We start from the raw sequence: 16,643 nt of genomic DNA, 5'->3' as shown, positions 1-16,643 counted from the left end.
GGTGGCAGGAGGCATTCCCCGAGAACGTAACCCTCTCTCTGCTGTTATCCCACACCCGCATCAAGTTACCCAGTGGCATCTAATGTTTACGTTTTGTTGCTGTTTCTTTTTATTCAGAGCTGGCCATGTACTATAGATGGTCCCCATAACATTTCTGCTTCCTAAGCCTTTTTTCCAGTCCCACTGATAACAGAGAGGACTTTGCTGGAGCTGTTCGGCATAACGATAAATCTTTGCTTTTTGTCTCCTTTGCAAAAATCTAGCAAGAGATGTCAGGGCTTGTGATGGGACAAGACTGAGTGTCTGCATTGCTGAACTCCCACAGCACTTGCAGCTATTTATTCCATCCAAAAGCAAAAAACTTATTTGACCACAGTTCTAATGAAATACAAACTTCATAGCAAATGCACAATTGTCCATTTTGCGCTGGCAGGCTACAAACAGCTGCGTAAGTGTCACTTTGGAAGAAGAAATAGTTTTATGTCTACAACCGTGACTGTGGAAACAATAAACATCATGGAGCTACGCTAATTTATGTCCATTGAATAACAATCCTCACAGCTCTCAAAGCTTGCCCTTTAAAAAGTATAACAAATCTTTCTGCATAATATATACGTACCTCAGGAGAGATTTTAGTCTACCCTTCAAAGTGTTATTACCAGGTAAAACAGTGCTGATCCTACCCTCTGGTGTTGTAGGAGACTCCAATATACCACTCCTCCACACCTAGTCCCCAAAGTGCGGCTGAAATTTTCTCCCCTAAACCAGTGTGTGTGCTTTCAGTCCTACACCAAGCACTAACTGCTGAGGTGGGCAGAGATGGTTGAATTGGTGGTGACAGAAGCAGTACAATTATCTTACTACCTGTATTTTGGAGAATGCTTATTAACACCCAGTCCATGCAACAAACCCTCCTGGGGATTGCAGTTGGTTGCACAGAGACTGAAGGTGGTGTATGGGCAGTTATCCATTGCGATTAAAGTGTTATATACATTCAAAGTGGTGAAAGAGATCAGTTATGGGGCATAATCTCAAGTAGAGACAGGCTCGATACTTGATTGACGCTTGATACTCAATTGATGTTTGATACTGAGGTCTCCAGATATGGAGACAGCTGACTGAAGAGCCAGACAGAAAAACATCCTTAAGAGGGGCACAATTTTTTTTTCCCTGAAAACTTGCTCTGTTAGGAGGTAAGAACACCTCACACTGCTTTATTGCAGCTTGGAAGACCAACTCCAGGTCTGATCACTTCTCTTAGCCTGGGCATTTCACTTCGGTGTCATGTATTGCATTTGGATGCAAAACAAGATGGAAGCCCCATGTTAAACTTGCAAAGGAGCATTTATTACTGCTAGATGCATGATGATCCCTGCTTAAACTGGCAACCCTCTGTGGTGGGTGCTGTGCCACCCCCCATGGAGATGCTGATGTATGTCCTGTTTTGAACATGTTGCAGTCTAGATGTGAAAGAGAAAAAAAAAGAGCAAAAGCAAATGCATACATGGAGAATAGTGATTCCCTTGCCCAAGGACAGTTTTCTTTGTTTTCTGGGTTGGACCTTTACGAAAGCAGCCACAGAGTTTTGTGCAATTTTGACGTGAAATCACAAGTCCCTTCTGAGAATCCAGGCAAACTTGAAATCTGACCTATGCCCACCTGAAATTTGGCACTTTTGGAGGTCCTGGGTAAGACCTGGATTGGATTGTGAGCCTGACACAAAGTCTGAAAGCAGGAAAAGTTGCTTATGTGTGGATATCATTCGGACATACGCCACATGGTCCTTATTCACACTCAAGTCAGAAATACTGCCTTTATGTCTGAAGCACAACACTGAACCTCCATCTTCCTCCTTTCCCCTTCCAAAATCTCACAATGCAACTGGGAAAAGCTCGTACCTCTCTGACTAAGACTCTATCAGTACCATCCTGCTGATCTGAATGTGACTTGTCTTAAAATTTGGAAACAGTTTGGAGCCAAGCTGCTGGTTCATGACCAGACCATGACTATTATTAAGGACCAAAGTAAGGATATTTTTCCCTTGTTCTGAATAGTGATAAAAGGTAAAAAGGAGACCACAGGCAACTCAGATATTTTTTACCTCTCTGTTACTTCAGAAGTTCTCAAATTATCTTCTCAACCTTAGGATGAGAATTTCAAGACAGTAAAGGAAATATATACTTTTGTAGCTTCCTACAGAGATTCTGCCAACCATTAAAATACGTCTTAGTTACAGTTCAATCTTATCAAAACTGGGACAGGGAAAAAAAATCCAACAACTTGATTATATGAACATCACTCCATTTCCCAAAGTCTTATATTTCATAGTACTTTCACTAGTAAAACACGCCACCCCCCCCCCCCTTTAAATCTATCTGTGTGGTAACACTCACAGCTCTTGTTCAGTCCTGGCTTAATTCATACTGAATTGGCTTTTTGAGTTGGGTAACAACGATATTTAGCCAATAAATCTGCTATCTTCATTTTAGTCTTCTCTTTAAATCCCAGAGCCTCCTAAGACAGAATCATGAGGGGGAAAGGATGCAGAGAGCTCCCAACCTCCCCTACAGTTATTTCCAACTTGCTCTGAAGTCAGTGGAAGGCCCCGATGACCTCATTAGACCTCTACCAGGTGCCCATTGCTACGATCATTACCCAGGACTCTGACCAGCACTTTTGCCCCCAGAGCAATTGTTTGGATGCTTTTTTTATACCATCGCATGGAATTTTTCATGTCCTGGGGTAGGAATTTTGCCCATTCTCCATCTTTTCCAGTACTTGTCCCAGAGGCACCTGGGAGTCAGAGGCATTTGTAACTATAGCAGTGACTATGATGTTTTGCTCTCATAGGGATGTTCTCAAAAGCCTGCTGGTATTTCACTGTTGTTAAAAATAGAGTCCCGAGGCATTTCTCTTCCGGGAAAAAACAGCACGCTGTATAAATAATTGCCCAAACTTTGCAAACAGATGGGGAGAAATTGTTCTGGGGGGGGTTTAACTTGAGTCTGGGGCTGAGATGCTCAGCACAACACTCTAATAAAGTACCTCCTTGAAAACAGATGATATTTAGGCTTTTCAGGGAATTTCTGGTTATTGGAAAGATTGAAGCCCCTAATTGCCCTGCATTGCATTTCTAAGAATTATTTCAGCTAATGGCAAATTTGTGAAGTTTCTAGTAAATTTGTAATGAATGGCACCAGTGGCAAAATAATAAACTTGCCATCAGTGCTGTTTGGAAGAAATAAATGCTTAGCGATTCCTGGTGACATGAGACGCTACTGATGGAAGATTTATGCTTTGCAGCAAAACAGCACTGTGCTGTGTAAAAAAAGCGAAGCAGCTAACTTCACCATCATGTTTTAAATGGCCGCTGTGATTCAGGATGGAAAGTACAAGTGTGGTAAATGAAAACAAGCCCCAAAAGGATTGCTAGTGTAAGTCTAATGCAAATGTTACTGAAAGAATGGTTTGTTGCAAATCTGAATGATTACAGAGCGATCTGTGGGCAAAACTTTGATAGAGTAATGAAAAATTAAATGCCAACAAAACCAAGTAAGCTTTGAAGCTGTTTTATGAGACAGATTTCTACCATGTATTTTTAGAAACGAGTATCTTTATTCTGGGGTAAATGAACTTAGAAAGAGTAACATCTGGGAACGCGCACCATTAATCTTAACTTTTTGTTGAAAGCTTCAAAACAATGACCGCCTCTCATGGGAATCGCAGTTATAAAAATGGGGTTTTCTGTTTGTTTGTTTTTGAGGGGGACAGCTAAAAGAACAAGCTGACAAATTGGTAGGAGATCACAGCTTTTACCAAAAAGAAGAGAAGAAATATTTCTAACAGTTTATCAATCAATTAGGCTCTTACGATAGACAATGACTGTGGTTATGTGGAGAAAAAGCTGGCCTATTTCTTTCCCTTCCAGAAACACACCCATCGCACTGACTGCCAGCAACTCAGCCTGGTACCATCCCAATACTTATTCCTTTGCAATGTCGATGGGTTTTTCTTGTTGTTTTTTTGGAATGCCTGGAAGATGACAACATCTTATTTTACATTTGAAACAATAAGAGTGTGGGGACAAAAAGAAAAAAAAAATTCAGACTCTCTTCAGAAGAGATTATTCAATTACTTGGGACAACATTTCCATCTAAGCCATGGCTCGTTCTCACAGTTTCTGGCGCCACAGAACTGTGGTACTGGGAAGGATTTTTTGCTGACATGCTTTGGCAGTGGAACAGCTAATGAGGTGATTGGTTGGTCACCATTCACGTTATACATCTATATACACGCACACATATGTAGGGTGTGTGTGTACATAATTATGTATATTTATACATATTTATGTGTTGTCTGTGCATAAAATATATAAGAAAATGTTAGCTCACTTCACATGAAATATTTAAATTAATAAGCTCGCTCCTGCAAGATGCACAGCATGCCCTAATATGTTGTAAACTGTCCTCACTGTCACCAAACAGGACATAAAGATTAGAAGCAATCCCCAGAAAAAGACTCCAGATGAAATGCTCCAGAGTTGCAGTGGAGACTGAATCCCGATTTCAAAAGTGAAAGCCAACTAATTTTATGCTCCTATAAGCCTAAAATATTTTTCAAAATGTGACTTTGTTTCCTAAGTCATTTCAGCGATTTAAAGAATGTGACTTTCCAGGTTTTACAGCCCTGAGTCCATCATTTGCTGAAAGTTTCTTTCTCTGAAAGAGACAAAACATTCACTGCACATCCCTGTGAGAACACTCATGAAAGAAAAGCTTTCGATAGTTGTGCTTGATGGCATACTTTCCGCTTTCCCATTTAAATTGATTTGCAGACAGATATAAATCCAATTTCAAAAAGTTTGGTGTTACAGCTTGGGTGGGTTGGATGGATAACTAATGCTTATCCATATGTCCTGAATATGCAAGCTTTGGCTCAAAATCTCATGAGGATAGTTCTCCTGCTTCCAGTTGGGCTGGATTTACTAGCCTGTTTTTTTTCTTCCAGAAACACACCCTTAACATTGGCTGCCAGGAGCTACATCTGGTACTATCCTACTTTTTGAACATTTTGCTTTAAAATTAGAGGGGGGAAATAGCCAAATATTTTAGGACTTGCTAAATGGGTTTATTCTAGAAATGTGCATGCCCATGCATACCATGCAATGTATACAAGACAGATATGATCCACCTAGTAAAATATTACTGCACCCCCGACAAAACCGACATCTCTATATTGCTCGACAGAATAAAAAAGGTAATGAAATGTTTTCATCCCTTTAAGATTATATTTAAAATTTGCCCTTCAAGCTTGACAGCAAATTCCATAGAAAAAGAGAGTGAAATACTGCAATTGCACTTTGGGGATAATTTAAAGGGTTCTTCTCAAGATTTTTTTCTTCTTGCAACATTTCACTGTAAAAATAAGTTTCAGGAAGTTTTAACCAATTGCAGCAGTTTATTGTTCAAACTTAGAAGCTATTTTCTCTTCTAGAAATTAAGGAAGAGGCATAGATAGGTAAGGCTCTATAGCCCCTCCACATAGTAGCAGGGACTTTCATCTGATGATAGGTTTCAGGTCTCAAAATCCCAGGAATTTCCTGCTAGCCAAGAGGACAACCTAGGTAAAGAGAGCAGCAGGCCGCCTTCAATTTTTTGAATGCATTCAATGGGGATACTACGGGAGCGAGTGCCTCACCCAGGGAGGCGGGTGAAGGGGAGGAGGAGGTGAATTGATGCCTCTCAGTACATCAGAGGGTACCCGGTCCAGCCGAGCTCTGGCCAGTGCCAGGGAAAAGCCATCTCACGCTGTGACCGGATGCGACCTGCTGCAAGGCGGAGGCTCCCTGTGCCCATCAAACACAACAATAAGAAAAATAGGGATGTGACAAGAGAGGGAGTAAGCACAGTAATTCAGTTCCTCCTCTGCCATCCCGCAGAGTATAAATACTGTTTTGCTGCTCAATGGAGCAGCCTCACAGAGGAGCAGAAAGAAAAATACGCAGCTGAAGCGCCCATGTTCCTCTCCAGCTGGGTCCATGTCTTCTCTTCATAGGGCTGGGCACAACCCGAGGAGACATGACATGAACCGCTCAATTTTTGGGCTCTGTGATCTGCTATTAACAAAGAATATTTCCAGGACATTTGTATTAGAGGAGTAGTGTAACACCCTACTAATGTTAGTTACACCCCCGGCTATTCAAGTTAAAAAGGCAATCCCAAACAAGCCCGACTTTGTTTCCCAGATGGGTCCATGAGATCAGCACTTTGAGGGCAGTGGTGGACCCCAGGCTGCACTGAGACTTAGGTTAGGCAGTGCCCACACGTCATCGGCAAGACATCGGCTCTCGTTGCTGCAGCCGCTCCACTATCAAAGGGGTGGTGACATCTTAAGACCAGAATCCACCTCTTTTGGTACTGGTATTACCCAAAACAAAAGTTGATCACTTGCATATTTGACAGGGGGAAACTCCTAAAGTCTTCTATTTCTTTTTGATACTGCAGTCAAAAAGTAATATGGATTTTGTTACATTCAACATCTGGTCCAAAAATGTGCATTTCCACTAAGGAAAACACAAACCAGAAAAGGCAAGCCAAAACAAACACACACAAAATGTTACTATTGTTTTTACATATTTTATCCAGATAGGATTTTTAATATGCACAGAAACTGTATCTGATGTTATGCAGTTGGGTCTAGATATGGAACTTAAAAAGATGAATTTCTTTTCATGTGTATCATTTTGTTTTATTTCAGTCTTCACAAGTCTTTTTCTACTTAACTGGCACTGGACAACCCTCAAATTGCATTTTCAGTGTATGATTTATATAGATATAAAAATATGTGGGATAAGAAAGCTTTAACGTTATATTTCACAATTCATTTAACAAAGTAGCAGTAGTTAGAAAATTTTGCTTGGCAAGATCATACTGGGGTGGGAGTGGGCCTGTATGTGGAAAAGGGACCTAAGGAATGTTCCTACCATTAGTCTGAGGCAGCACAGTCCGACGATGGGAATTTGCTCTGGGAGGTAGAACTTGCTGTAAGCCATTCAAGATTAGATATGAGGCACTGACATATGACAAATGAAACTGCTGAGAGAGCGGGTCGTACGAGCTAATGATTTTCAATCTTTAATCAGGCACTTAGTTTGGCATAGTGTATTAGATTTGAGTAAATAAGTACCTTTAAGGCTCAGGGTCAAAGCTTTGATGGGAATTCTGCTGAGGAAAACTGAGCTGGAGGGACATTTAGGAAGAAAAATATTAGTCGCTCTTCATTCACAGGGCGACTTCATTGAACAGGGTCAGATCCTGCCAGGTCCGGTGGCACCTTGCTGGCAAGAGAGAAGCCACTCGAGATACCACGCAGGCAGACATACCTCTGGGAAAGCTGGAGTGTGCTGGGAGAAAAAAAAAATCATGCTTAGAATCTGCTTAGTTTGGGCCTTGTATTCCCCGACCTCCAAGTTTTTGGGCACAGTTTTATACCCACAGCTGACTGTGGGCACAGAAATTATAGCATTCAGGAATTTAACTACCTGATGATTGGGCCTGCGCTCAGTGTTGTAACCCCAAGCATTCCACATTCATGAGAGAAGCCTCCAAAAAAATAAAAAAACCTGTGAGATTGGCTTCAGGATCATGAATTAATACTTCATGAAACTTCTGCTTTTTTGAGCCTGCGTGGCTTGCATTCGCAAGCTGTTCCACCATCATAAACAGTGGGAACCTTTGAAAAAATACAACAGTGAAATCAGATTTCTGAACAACAAAATGATTTACAAAACTGGACCTTCAGAAAGACAACAACAAAGGAAAAATCAAGACTTAGGATAAAGTTTTTGGAGATTGTACTATAGAGGGTGTCAGGCAGTGCTGTATATAAATGGCAGCATCAACCAAATACACACACAGGCAAATATATATATACACACACACATCCATATATAAATATACATATACAAAGATATCACCCAGGACACCAGAATGGGTGATATCTTTGTCTTTCAGGAACAATGACACTTTCTGCTGTCGCAAGGAAGCACATCAGTGGCAGAGACGATGTCTCCTTGGAACAGCTTCCAGAGTGTTGAGCCCACAAAAGAATAAGGAGCCTCACAAGCTTCACCTCCTCCCACTCTCTGAGCGAGTTACCGACTTGGCCTTTTCAACCAAAAAACAGACATCACAAACACATGCAGAACATGACAAAATGTGTACTAAACCACAAATCTACTCTTCACCAAGATTTACTATTTAGGGAGAAGAGGAGCACGGATCAGGTGTGGCAGATGCACCCCATTGGTAATGCTTTCGTGGAAGTCTTTAGATTGTACAGTGTTCTTTGGTGAAGGTGGAGAGAAGGTTGCTTCCATCCACCTTTTGTTATGGATTTTGCTGCAGTGCTTCTGGATACAACTGCTTGTTGACTAGTGGCTGAGCAAGCTGTAGAAACAGGCTAGTGTCAGGGGAAAAAAAAAAAAAAGTATAAGCACTTTTACACGTATCTACGTGCACATCTAAATACCAATAGATTACTTCAACCCACATTTGTGGAACAGGATCGGAATCTTGTTTGGAGGTCTTTGAGAAAATTGTGTCCTTCTGCACAGGCATGAAGTAGAGACAGAGGAACCCTTAAGACCCCGGAGTATTTCATAAGGCATCCCTCTACTCACTGCTACTGAGATGCAGCTGCCGCAGCAGAAGGCAGCAAGTTTTCTGGCTTCTGTTTTTTCCGAAGGGAAGACAGGAAGGTGATACAGTTTGTCAGTGGCCTTTCCAGTCAGCAGCTCATCACAGCCTTGCTGATTTTCTTTTTAGAGTAGTTGCAGCTATAGTAGCTTCTTCCCTAACCCAGTAAACCTTCCTGGAAATCACCTTTTCTGCCTCTGATAGGCTAACTTGACCTTGACCTGGGAAAAGCCAGTGGTTCCAGAAGGTCTAAGGTATTTTTGAAGAGGATGCTCAGCTATCTTGTACTTGCTACTGTATGTTGGCAAGGGAGAATCAAACCCAAATATTCTCTTTAATATTGAAACCCCAGAAATTTGGGAAAAAACAAAACATACAATTTAAGTGAAACTCGAACAACTCAGGAGGGTGCCCTCTATTTGCAGGGATAATCAGATCTGTGCAGCTTTTATTTTAAGGCCAGTTTCTTAAGCAGTAAGCATTTTTTACTTCCCTTCTGCTTCATTATGCCATTGTACTCAGATTTCGGCCCTTTTATCCTTTGCCCATTTCAGTCATGTTCTGGGATCTGCAATGAAACCACTACAGGAGATGGTCTGCAGCATCAGTAATGCTTTAAGACAAGCTCGGTAGCTCATGTTTCTTTGTTAGCGTCCCATTGCAAAGGGGAAAGATCAGCTTGCTTTGTTCTTAGGCCTTGATTTTCATAAGCTAATGATGACTGCGGGTGTAACTGTGGTCAGGCTTAAGTGGTAGCACGAGGGCAGAAAAACAGAGAGGCGCTTCCATGAGGCCAGTTTCCCCTCTGCTGCGCGCACCGAGCGGGAGGGCATCTGCTTGCCTTGCCCGGGTATATGCCCCTGCCTGGGGAAGGACGGGTTTTTCAACCGTGGCATCGGCTAGCTGCAGCGGAGCCGGGAAATTGGGAGCAGAGCATGAGCCCGAGCACCCTCCAGCATTTGAGTCCTTTATAGGGACCATCTGATGCTGGATTAACCTCCACCAGGTTAACCTCCTCTAGCAATAGCAATAATAAATGCTCCCACTTCTTTTTGGCTCACAGCTGAGCAGGACCCTTCAGTGGATTTTATTTCCTCTAATGTTGTGCAGTCGTTGCCCTGGTGCAAAAAATATATTTGTGGCTGAACATTTGCATGATGGTTGGGCTAGATACTGCAAGGAGTGCTGCTTTTAAAGGGGATGGTGTGCTCTGTGGGTTGAATAGTTAATAGGTATGCTGCTATTACCACTGCCGGCATACGCAAAATTTTTAATTATGCAGCGAATATGAATGCCTATTCGGCCTCAGAGTATATATAGTTCTGAGATCTTAAAGCTGGTGAAAATTTTTTAAACATTCTTTGAGCATTACCTAAAACAATGAAGATTAAATATTCTAAATCTTAACAACACTTTAAAAAACCATTTTTTTTTTCTGTTTTCAAACTGAAAATGATTTGAAATTTTTTTTGAAGTCACTGGAGTCCCATGAATTACTTTGGCTCTAAAGACATGTCTTCTGAAATTTAAGTAAATATTCTCCAGTATTTGGAAACAGAATGCAAATGTTTTTTAATAAAATGACAAAACGCTGTGTTTCCGGCCAGGCACCATGTAAACCAGATTGTGTTATGAGCATTCTGCTGAGAAGTGAGAAGATTTATAAGCATGCATTTGAAAAAAATTCAACCAGCAGCAATGAATATTCATATGAACTAAACAGACTGAGATTTAGGCAAGCTTGTAATGCCATTTTCCTGCAGTAACAATATGCAAATGTCTGTACACATAGGTTCTTGAAGAGAGAATGAAATTGGAGTGCAAGTGTCACGGAGTTTCAGGTTCCTGTACAACTAAGACCTGCTGGACCACACTTCCTAAGTTCAGAGAGATTGGATATATTCTGAAAGAGAAATACAACGCTGCAGTGCAAGTGGAGGTGGTACGAGCCAGTCGACTAAGACAGCCAACCTTCCTGAAGATCAAGCAGATTAAGAGTTACCAGAAACCCATGGAAACGGATTTGGTGTATATCGAAAAGTCACCCAACTACTGTGAGGAAGATGCTTCCACGGGGAGCGTCGGTACCCAGGGACGACTCTGCAACCGTACCTCTCCCAATGCGGATGGGTGTGACATGATGTGCTGCGGCAGAGGGTACAACACACACCAGTACACCAAGGTGTGGCAATGTAATTGCAAATTCCACTGGTGCTGCTTTGTGAAGTGCAACACGTGTAGCGAGCGGACAGAGGTGTTCACCTGCAAATAACGGCATCGTGTGCAAATGAACAGAACAAATCACCACGAGTGAAGAAAGTGGAGTACAACAAACGACGACAGCATCATTTTGCACATCTAATCTTCTTTGGGAAAAAACAAACAAACAAACAACCCACCAACCAACACCACAACAACCAATCCCTCCCCACTACTTACACTTCTAAGGATGGTGCATTTTGGCTGGCTGGCTGTTGTAACTGCTTTGGAAACAAGGGCAACAGGATTAAGGTGATGTTGATAACCATGTGATACTTTCTCTCGCTTTTGGGTGTTTTTAACTACAATCTGGGTGTTGTAGATTCTCCTAGTAAGTGTTTTAAGTTATACATATCAGAGAAGCTGATTGCATTGCAGCTCCCATGAAATTTAAAGGAAAACGACACTTTCTCCTGTTTTACAACAACAAAACCACCAAGCCCTGTGCAAATAAAGACTTTTTTTAAAGGAAATTAAATCTTCACTGACTAGAACACAGCAGTCTTGCTGCAAAAACCTTAATTTCTAAGAAAGCAGGTAGAGAGAAAACAACTGGTAGGGAGGCAAAAATCTATGGCGGAAATACTCCACTACCAGTTTGGAAAAAATAAAGTTCACAAAATTACATCAGCTGCCAGTGACACTGGAACTCTTTGAATGAACATTAAAAATAATTATTTATGTTTTTAATAGTATCAAAAATTTCTAAGCACTAACGGGTAGCTATGTCTTAATTCTGTACTAAATGTAAACTTATTGGAACTCTGACTTTATGATTTTTGTATTTGGTTCTCCCTAAGTTCTTCAATGCTACTGATCTGTTGTCACTCCACTATTAGAGAGTTAAATTACTGTAGGCCTTAAGCAATTACCAGAACTGAGCAAAAAGATCACGCGAAACTGTGGTTACAAATGCTTGATAAAGACTTTTCTCGCTTGGCTCCTGCATAAGAATGACTCTTTTTAGACTCAGGCTTGAGGCGTGCAGCACCTGCTCTCAGCTCCTTGTAGGGAGTTTTAGGATACAAAGGCATGCTTCGACAAATATCAAAGGTTTTGCTTTGCTGTTGAATGCACTGGCAGGATCTTCCAAGCATTGCCTTTAACCGTTGAAAGTTAATATTACCAATAGTTTTAAATAACTTAGGCTCAGTATGAACTGAGAAGGTAATAAAAATATGGTAGCCGAGCTCTAGGTTGCTTCAACCTGTGAGCTGTGGTGGCTTCACCAGCATAAGAAAGCTAGAATTTGGGTTAGTCCGTGTCGTCGTTATTCTAAGGTTGGCAGTAACATATCCCCTGGTAAATACATTAATGTTAAGAAAGAAGCTGACTTTTTACACCAGCACTCAATCATAATTCACACACCTTTTCCCTACGAGAGATTTTTTTAAAAAAATCCTCAGATGTTTTACTACTGTAAAATCTAGTGGTTTTAACCCCAAGAGCCAGATATGCCCACTTATAGTACAGCAAATTTAATCACAGAAATGTTTGCTTGTAGCAAGGGTCCCTACCTGATTTTTCTGAAAACCTGGATTAAAAATTACCTAACGTCTACATATCTGCATTTCTAGCTTTTGTTTCATTTTATTACTTTTATTGACGGGCTGCATAGCCATGAGCCCTCCCCACCTGACACAGGAGCACTTCCCACACCACACAGCGCTCTTGGGGCAAGGGGCTGGTGGAGCTACTGCTCCACCGGTTCCCATGCTGGATATGTGAATGAGCCAGGCTTACCTCCATAATTTATGGACCTGTATTATCAAAAGTAACTCATGACCTGGGGACCATTGTTTGAACACTCATGAGGACCCACCTTTCTGACTCCAAGCACTTACCCTCTGAAAATCAGACTCCCTTGATGAGTCTCCCATGGAACAATCCAAAATTGAAGAGCTCACTTTTTTTGTTGTTGCTGTTGGTTTCTAAATACCAGCTAGAAATTCAAACTCGGCCTCGGCGTGAACGAGTGCAACTCCACAGAAGTCAACAGGGGCCCCCAAAATTGCTAGAGTCACTCCAAATAATTTAAAGTCCCTTTGATTCATGGCTATTGTTGTTGAATAATAGTGATATACTGTACTTTCACTACATTCTTGACAGGAAGCAAATAAAGCTCCCAAGCACAGTAATGCACAGTCTTATGGTACTAGATACTGTAAATATATTAGAATAGTATTTGTTAAGTACAATTGAGGAATCCAATTAAGTTATATTATTGTATATCGTTTAAATGTCTATAGAGTATTTTAAATTATTGTGAACTACACTGCGTTAAAAAAAGAAAAAAAAAGGTTATATATTATAACACCAACCACTCTGAAAAGTGGACCAAAGTGACACTTTCTCTTGTTTTTTTTACATACCCCTATTTCCAATAGCTCTGTCAGCTATTGTAACACCATGGTAACAGCCCTAGATTAGCTGTCTAGAATGTAACGTTTCAGAGCATCCTATAAAAGGTTGGCTCGTGTGGAGGTGCAGCATTCAGAAAGGTACTGTATGGCACACAGCAGGGGCTGACCACAGAAATACATGGACTTTGAACTATGTCCCAAGAAAAAGCAGTTTGGTCAGAAAACACCATTACCACTAATGTACTGAAACATCCCCCAAAAAGGGAGACCTTTTAACGAAGGTGGCTATCATGAAAGTGGGTTACACAGAACTTTTATTTTAAAAAATGTAGTTTGACGTCAAAGAACTGTGACAATAGAGGTTTGAATGCGACCAGCAACACAACGTGGTTTAACAATCCCTTAGCCATGACAAAACTCAAAATACTGTATGTTATTAAAGAATTTAAGAGCAAAGATCAATGTGTTTACTATGTTAATGTTTTATGGCAAGCAGAAAACAAAAGATGAAATGCGTTTCCATTAAAACTTAATTTTTTCCCCTTCTAGTTCCCTTTATTTTTGTTTGTTATTCATTTAGAAAAAAGAAAGAAGGTGACAATGCCTTATGCAAAGGCCATTTGTGTACAGGCTTCTCTGGATGAGAAATGATATATAGATTCCATGTCCAAAGCAGTTTTTGTGTTTTGTGAGAAACACTAATGAACCTGCCTGCGTTTGGTATCACAGTCCAAAGTCTCTGTACCATTACCTACAGCAGTGGTACAGAGAAACCGGCACTAGCACCAGCCTTGCTACTACCAGAGACTTCAAGTGGCTCAAATAAGGAGGAGATAATTGTTCTGGGATAGAAACGTGCCATCGGACTCCAAAACGGTTCTTGACCATGAACCTCATGTAACAGATTAGTGAACAGAGAGGAGTAAGAGATGTAGAGGAGAGGACTGAAGGCCCTGACTTCAGCACTTGCATGTGCTCCAACTTATTCAAGTAAGTTACGGACACATCTGAAAACCTACACAAATATGGACCTAAAAGATTTTACAGCATCTACCTTGGTCAGAATAGTAGTAACCTCCTTGATGTTGAGAATAGTGTCTTCCCACACAAAATCTAAAGAAAATGTACAACCTTTGTTGTATATGCCCCTCGGGGAAGATATCCAGCTATAGATAAAGGTATAGCCAAATTCCACATGAACTAAGTCCAAAATAACTTCATTAAAATGAACCGAGTTGCCCTGGGTTTACAGCAGTATAAGTATGCGCAGCATTTTACCCGTGGATGCCAAAGAAAACACTGCACCTTCTTTCTAATTACATCATAGGAAACTTGTTCATAGAGATGCAGGAAGTTTTTATAGCAAATGGTAATCTTACATTCATTTGTACGATGACATCTGGCAAGTAGATGAAACTCATCAAGAAGTTTGCAAATCTTTTAACAAATCTAAAGCATGTTGTGAGTAGGTGACTTAAAGTTTCTTTCTTAGTTTAAGGTTAAAAATTCTACTGAATATAACAAATCAAGACCTTCTCTTATACTAGCTTTCCCATGCGAATAACCCAATATGCCTTTCACTATTGAAGGCACTATTGGCGTTCTACAGAAAACACTTTCTATAAAGCTAGAGATAATTTGCATTCACAGCAATTTTCATAACTGCACAGAATGACTGCATATTTCCTTTCCAGTCCTTCAGACCTTTTGTTGCGATGACAGTTCCCACAGTGACGGCGGTGCAGTAAGTGGTACAGTAAAGACACAACATTCTTCTCTCCGAGTGATGGTCACAATGAGGTGTGGGATATACACAACTAAAACTATGTTTAAGGGATAAAAACATCAAAGTGGGAAGGGCAGAGGAAGTCGTAAGCAATTTCATTTTGTGATACTGATGTTGAAAGAAACCTCCTGCATGCAAAACAAACTGCACTGTAGGCTGAACTTCACCCAGAAACTTTTTCCCCCTCAAATCCAAAGTCCTCCATCTACATCTCTGCACATTCGGACTGTTTCATTGGAGAACAAGCACACCCGGAGGTTGGCAAGCATTTCCCTTTTGGTGTTTTAGCCGCTATTAGGAAATTGTAGGGGATCATTTCCTGAGAAGGGAGATAGTTGCAAAGTTAAAATTTGCATTTCATTTTTTAAATTAAGATCTCGGGCTTTTTTCCTGCAAATTTCTGCAGTACAGATATATGTGCTTTAAAAGATTTCTCTGGTGAAGAATTAAGATGGCAGTTTTCACATAATACATGGTCGTTGGTTGCAATGTGTTCCACAGAGTGCTGAGGCAGAAGAAATAATACTGCTGTAAATTCAAAATTTTTAGTTGCGCTGTTTTTACTGAAAGCAATACACTATTACCTGTTTGGAGACTCTAGTGCCATTCCATTTTATAGGATGATCCTTTCCATAACTTGGTACTACGAAAGGCCCAAAAATGGGAATAACAAAGTTTACCTATGTTTTGGGTCCTCTTATTCTTCCTGTAAACAGACCCTAAGATCAATAAGGAACCAGCTTAATGACATTTAAACTTGTGCATAGGTATTAAAAACGATTAAGATATTTGTTTCATAGGTGATCCCAAACAAATGGCACCGCACCAGACATTGGAAATGTTTGCATCGGAAGCCAGCTGTATGATTAGCCTCTGCCTTCATTTACCCAGCAATTTAGGGGAAAACCAGCATTTTAGATCCCATACAGCTAAAAGGAATTCCCAAGGAGATTACAAGATTTTGATCTTATTGTTTAATTCCTGTGGCTGAGAATGAAAAGGAGCATTCCCTCAATCTTTGGGTAAAGGGAAACCCAAAGGCATTTTGAAGACTATTCACACCACTCAACTTAAAAGACAGGCTAAGTGAGCTGACAGCCTCTCTGGACTCCCTCTACAATAGGGAGAGTGAACTTGCTCCGGGGGAGGCGTTAGTTCAGCTCTGACGGACCCTCTCTTTCTCAACCAGAGAAAAACCCCAGGGAGACACGTTGGCTAATTTATTCACTGAAATTAAGCACCAAAAATTGTCATGTGAATAAACTCCCATTTCCCCTCTAACGTTTGCCTCGGCTGCTCTTGGGCACTAATTATATTTTCCTTAGGTTTGTGTTTTTTTTTAACTGCTAGCTTTACATGTTGTGGAATAGACACTGTATTATGTCAGTGCAATTGGCTTTGCTTTTCCTTTTTACTGCCACCCTGCTCTCATCTCTTCCAACCAATCTCCGACTCACGATTTTATGCGTGAACCATTTCCCCGCAGAAATGATTTCAAAGAGAATTGTAAAAGCCAGTCTATTATCCAGTGATTTGAAG

The 16,643-nt window shown here is 40.8% G+C and overlaps 1 protein-coding gene across 8 annotated transcripts in view; it reads left to right on the top strand.

Moving 5' to 3' along the window:
• WNT7B (Wnt family member 7B) overlaps positions 1-13,865 on the top strand; it is a 97,833-nt gene extending 83,968 nt beyond the window's left edge. For all 8 annotated transcript variants that reach the window (XM_075760455.1, XM_075760494.1, XM_075760487.1 and 5 more), the window contains exon 4: positions 10,489-13,865. In XM_075760455.1, coding sequence (XP_075616570.1) covers positions 10,489-10,968 — 480 coding nt within the window. In that variant the 3' untranslated portion in view covers positions 10,969-13,865. The remainder of the gene's footprint in view (positions 1-10,488) is intronic.
• The last annotated feature ends 2,778 nt before the right edge of the window (positions 13,866-16,643 follow it).

Source organism: Balearica regulorum, chromosome 1 (assembly GCF_011004875.1).
Source record: "Balearica regulorum gibbericeps isolate bBalReg1 chromosome 1, bBalReg1.pri, whole genome shotgun sequence".
NCBI classification, from domain to species: domain Eukaryota; kingdom Metazoa; phylum Chordata; class Aves; order Gruiformes; family Gruidae; genus Balearica; species Balearica regulorum.
This window is presented reverse-complemented; position numbering and strand designations above follow the sequence as displayed.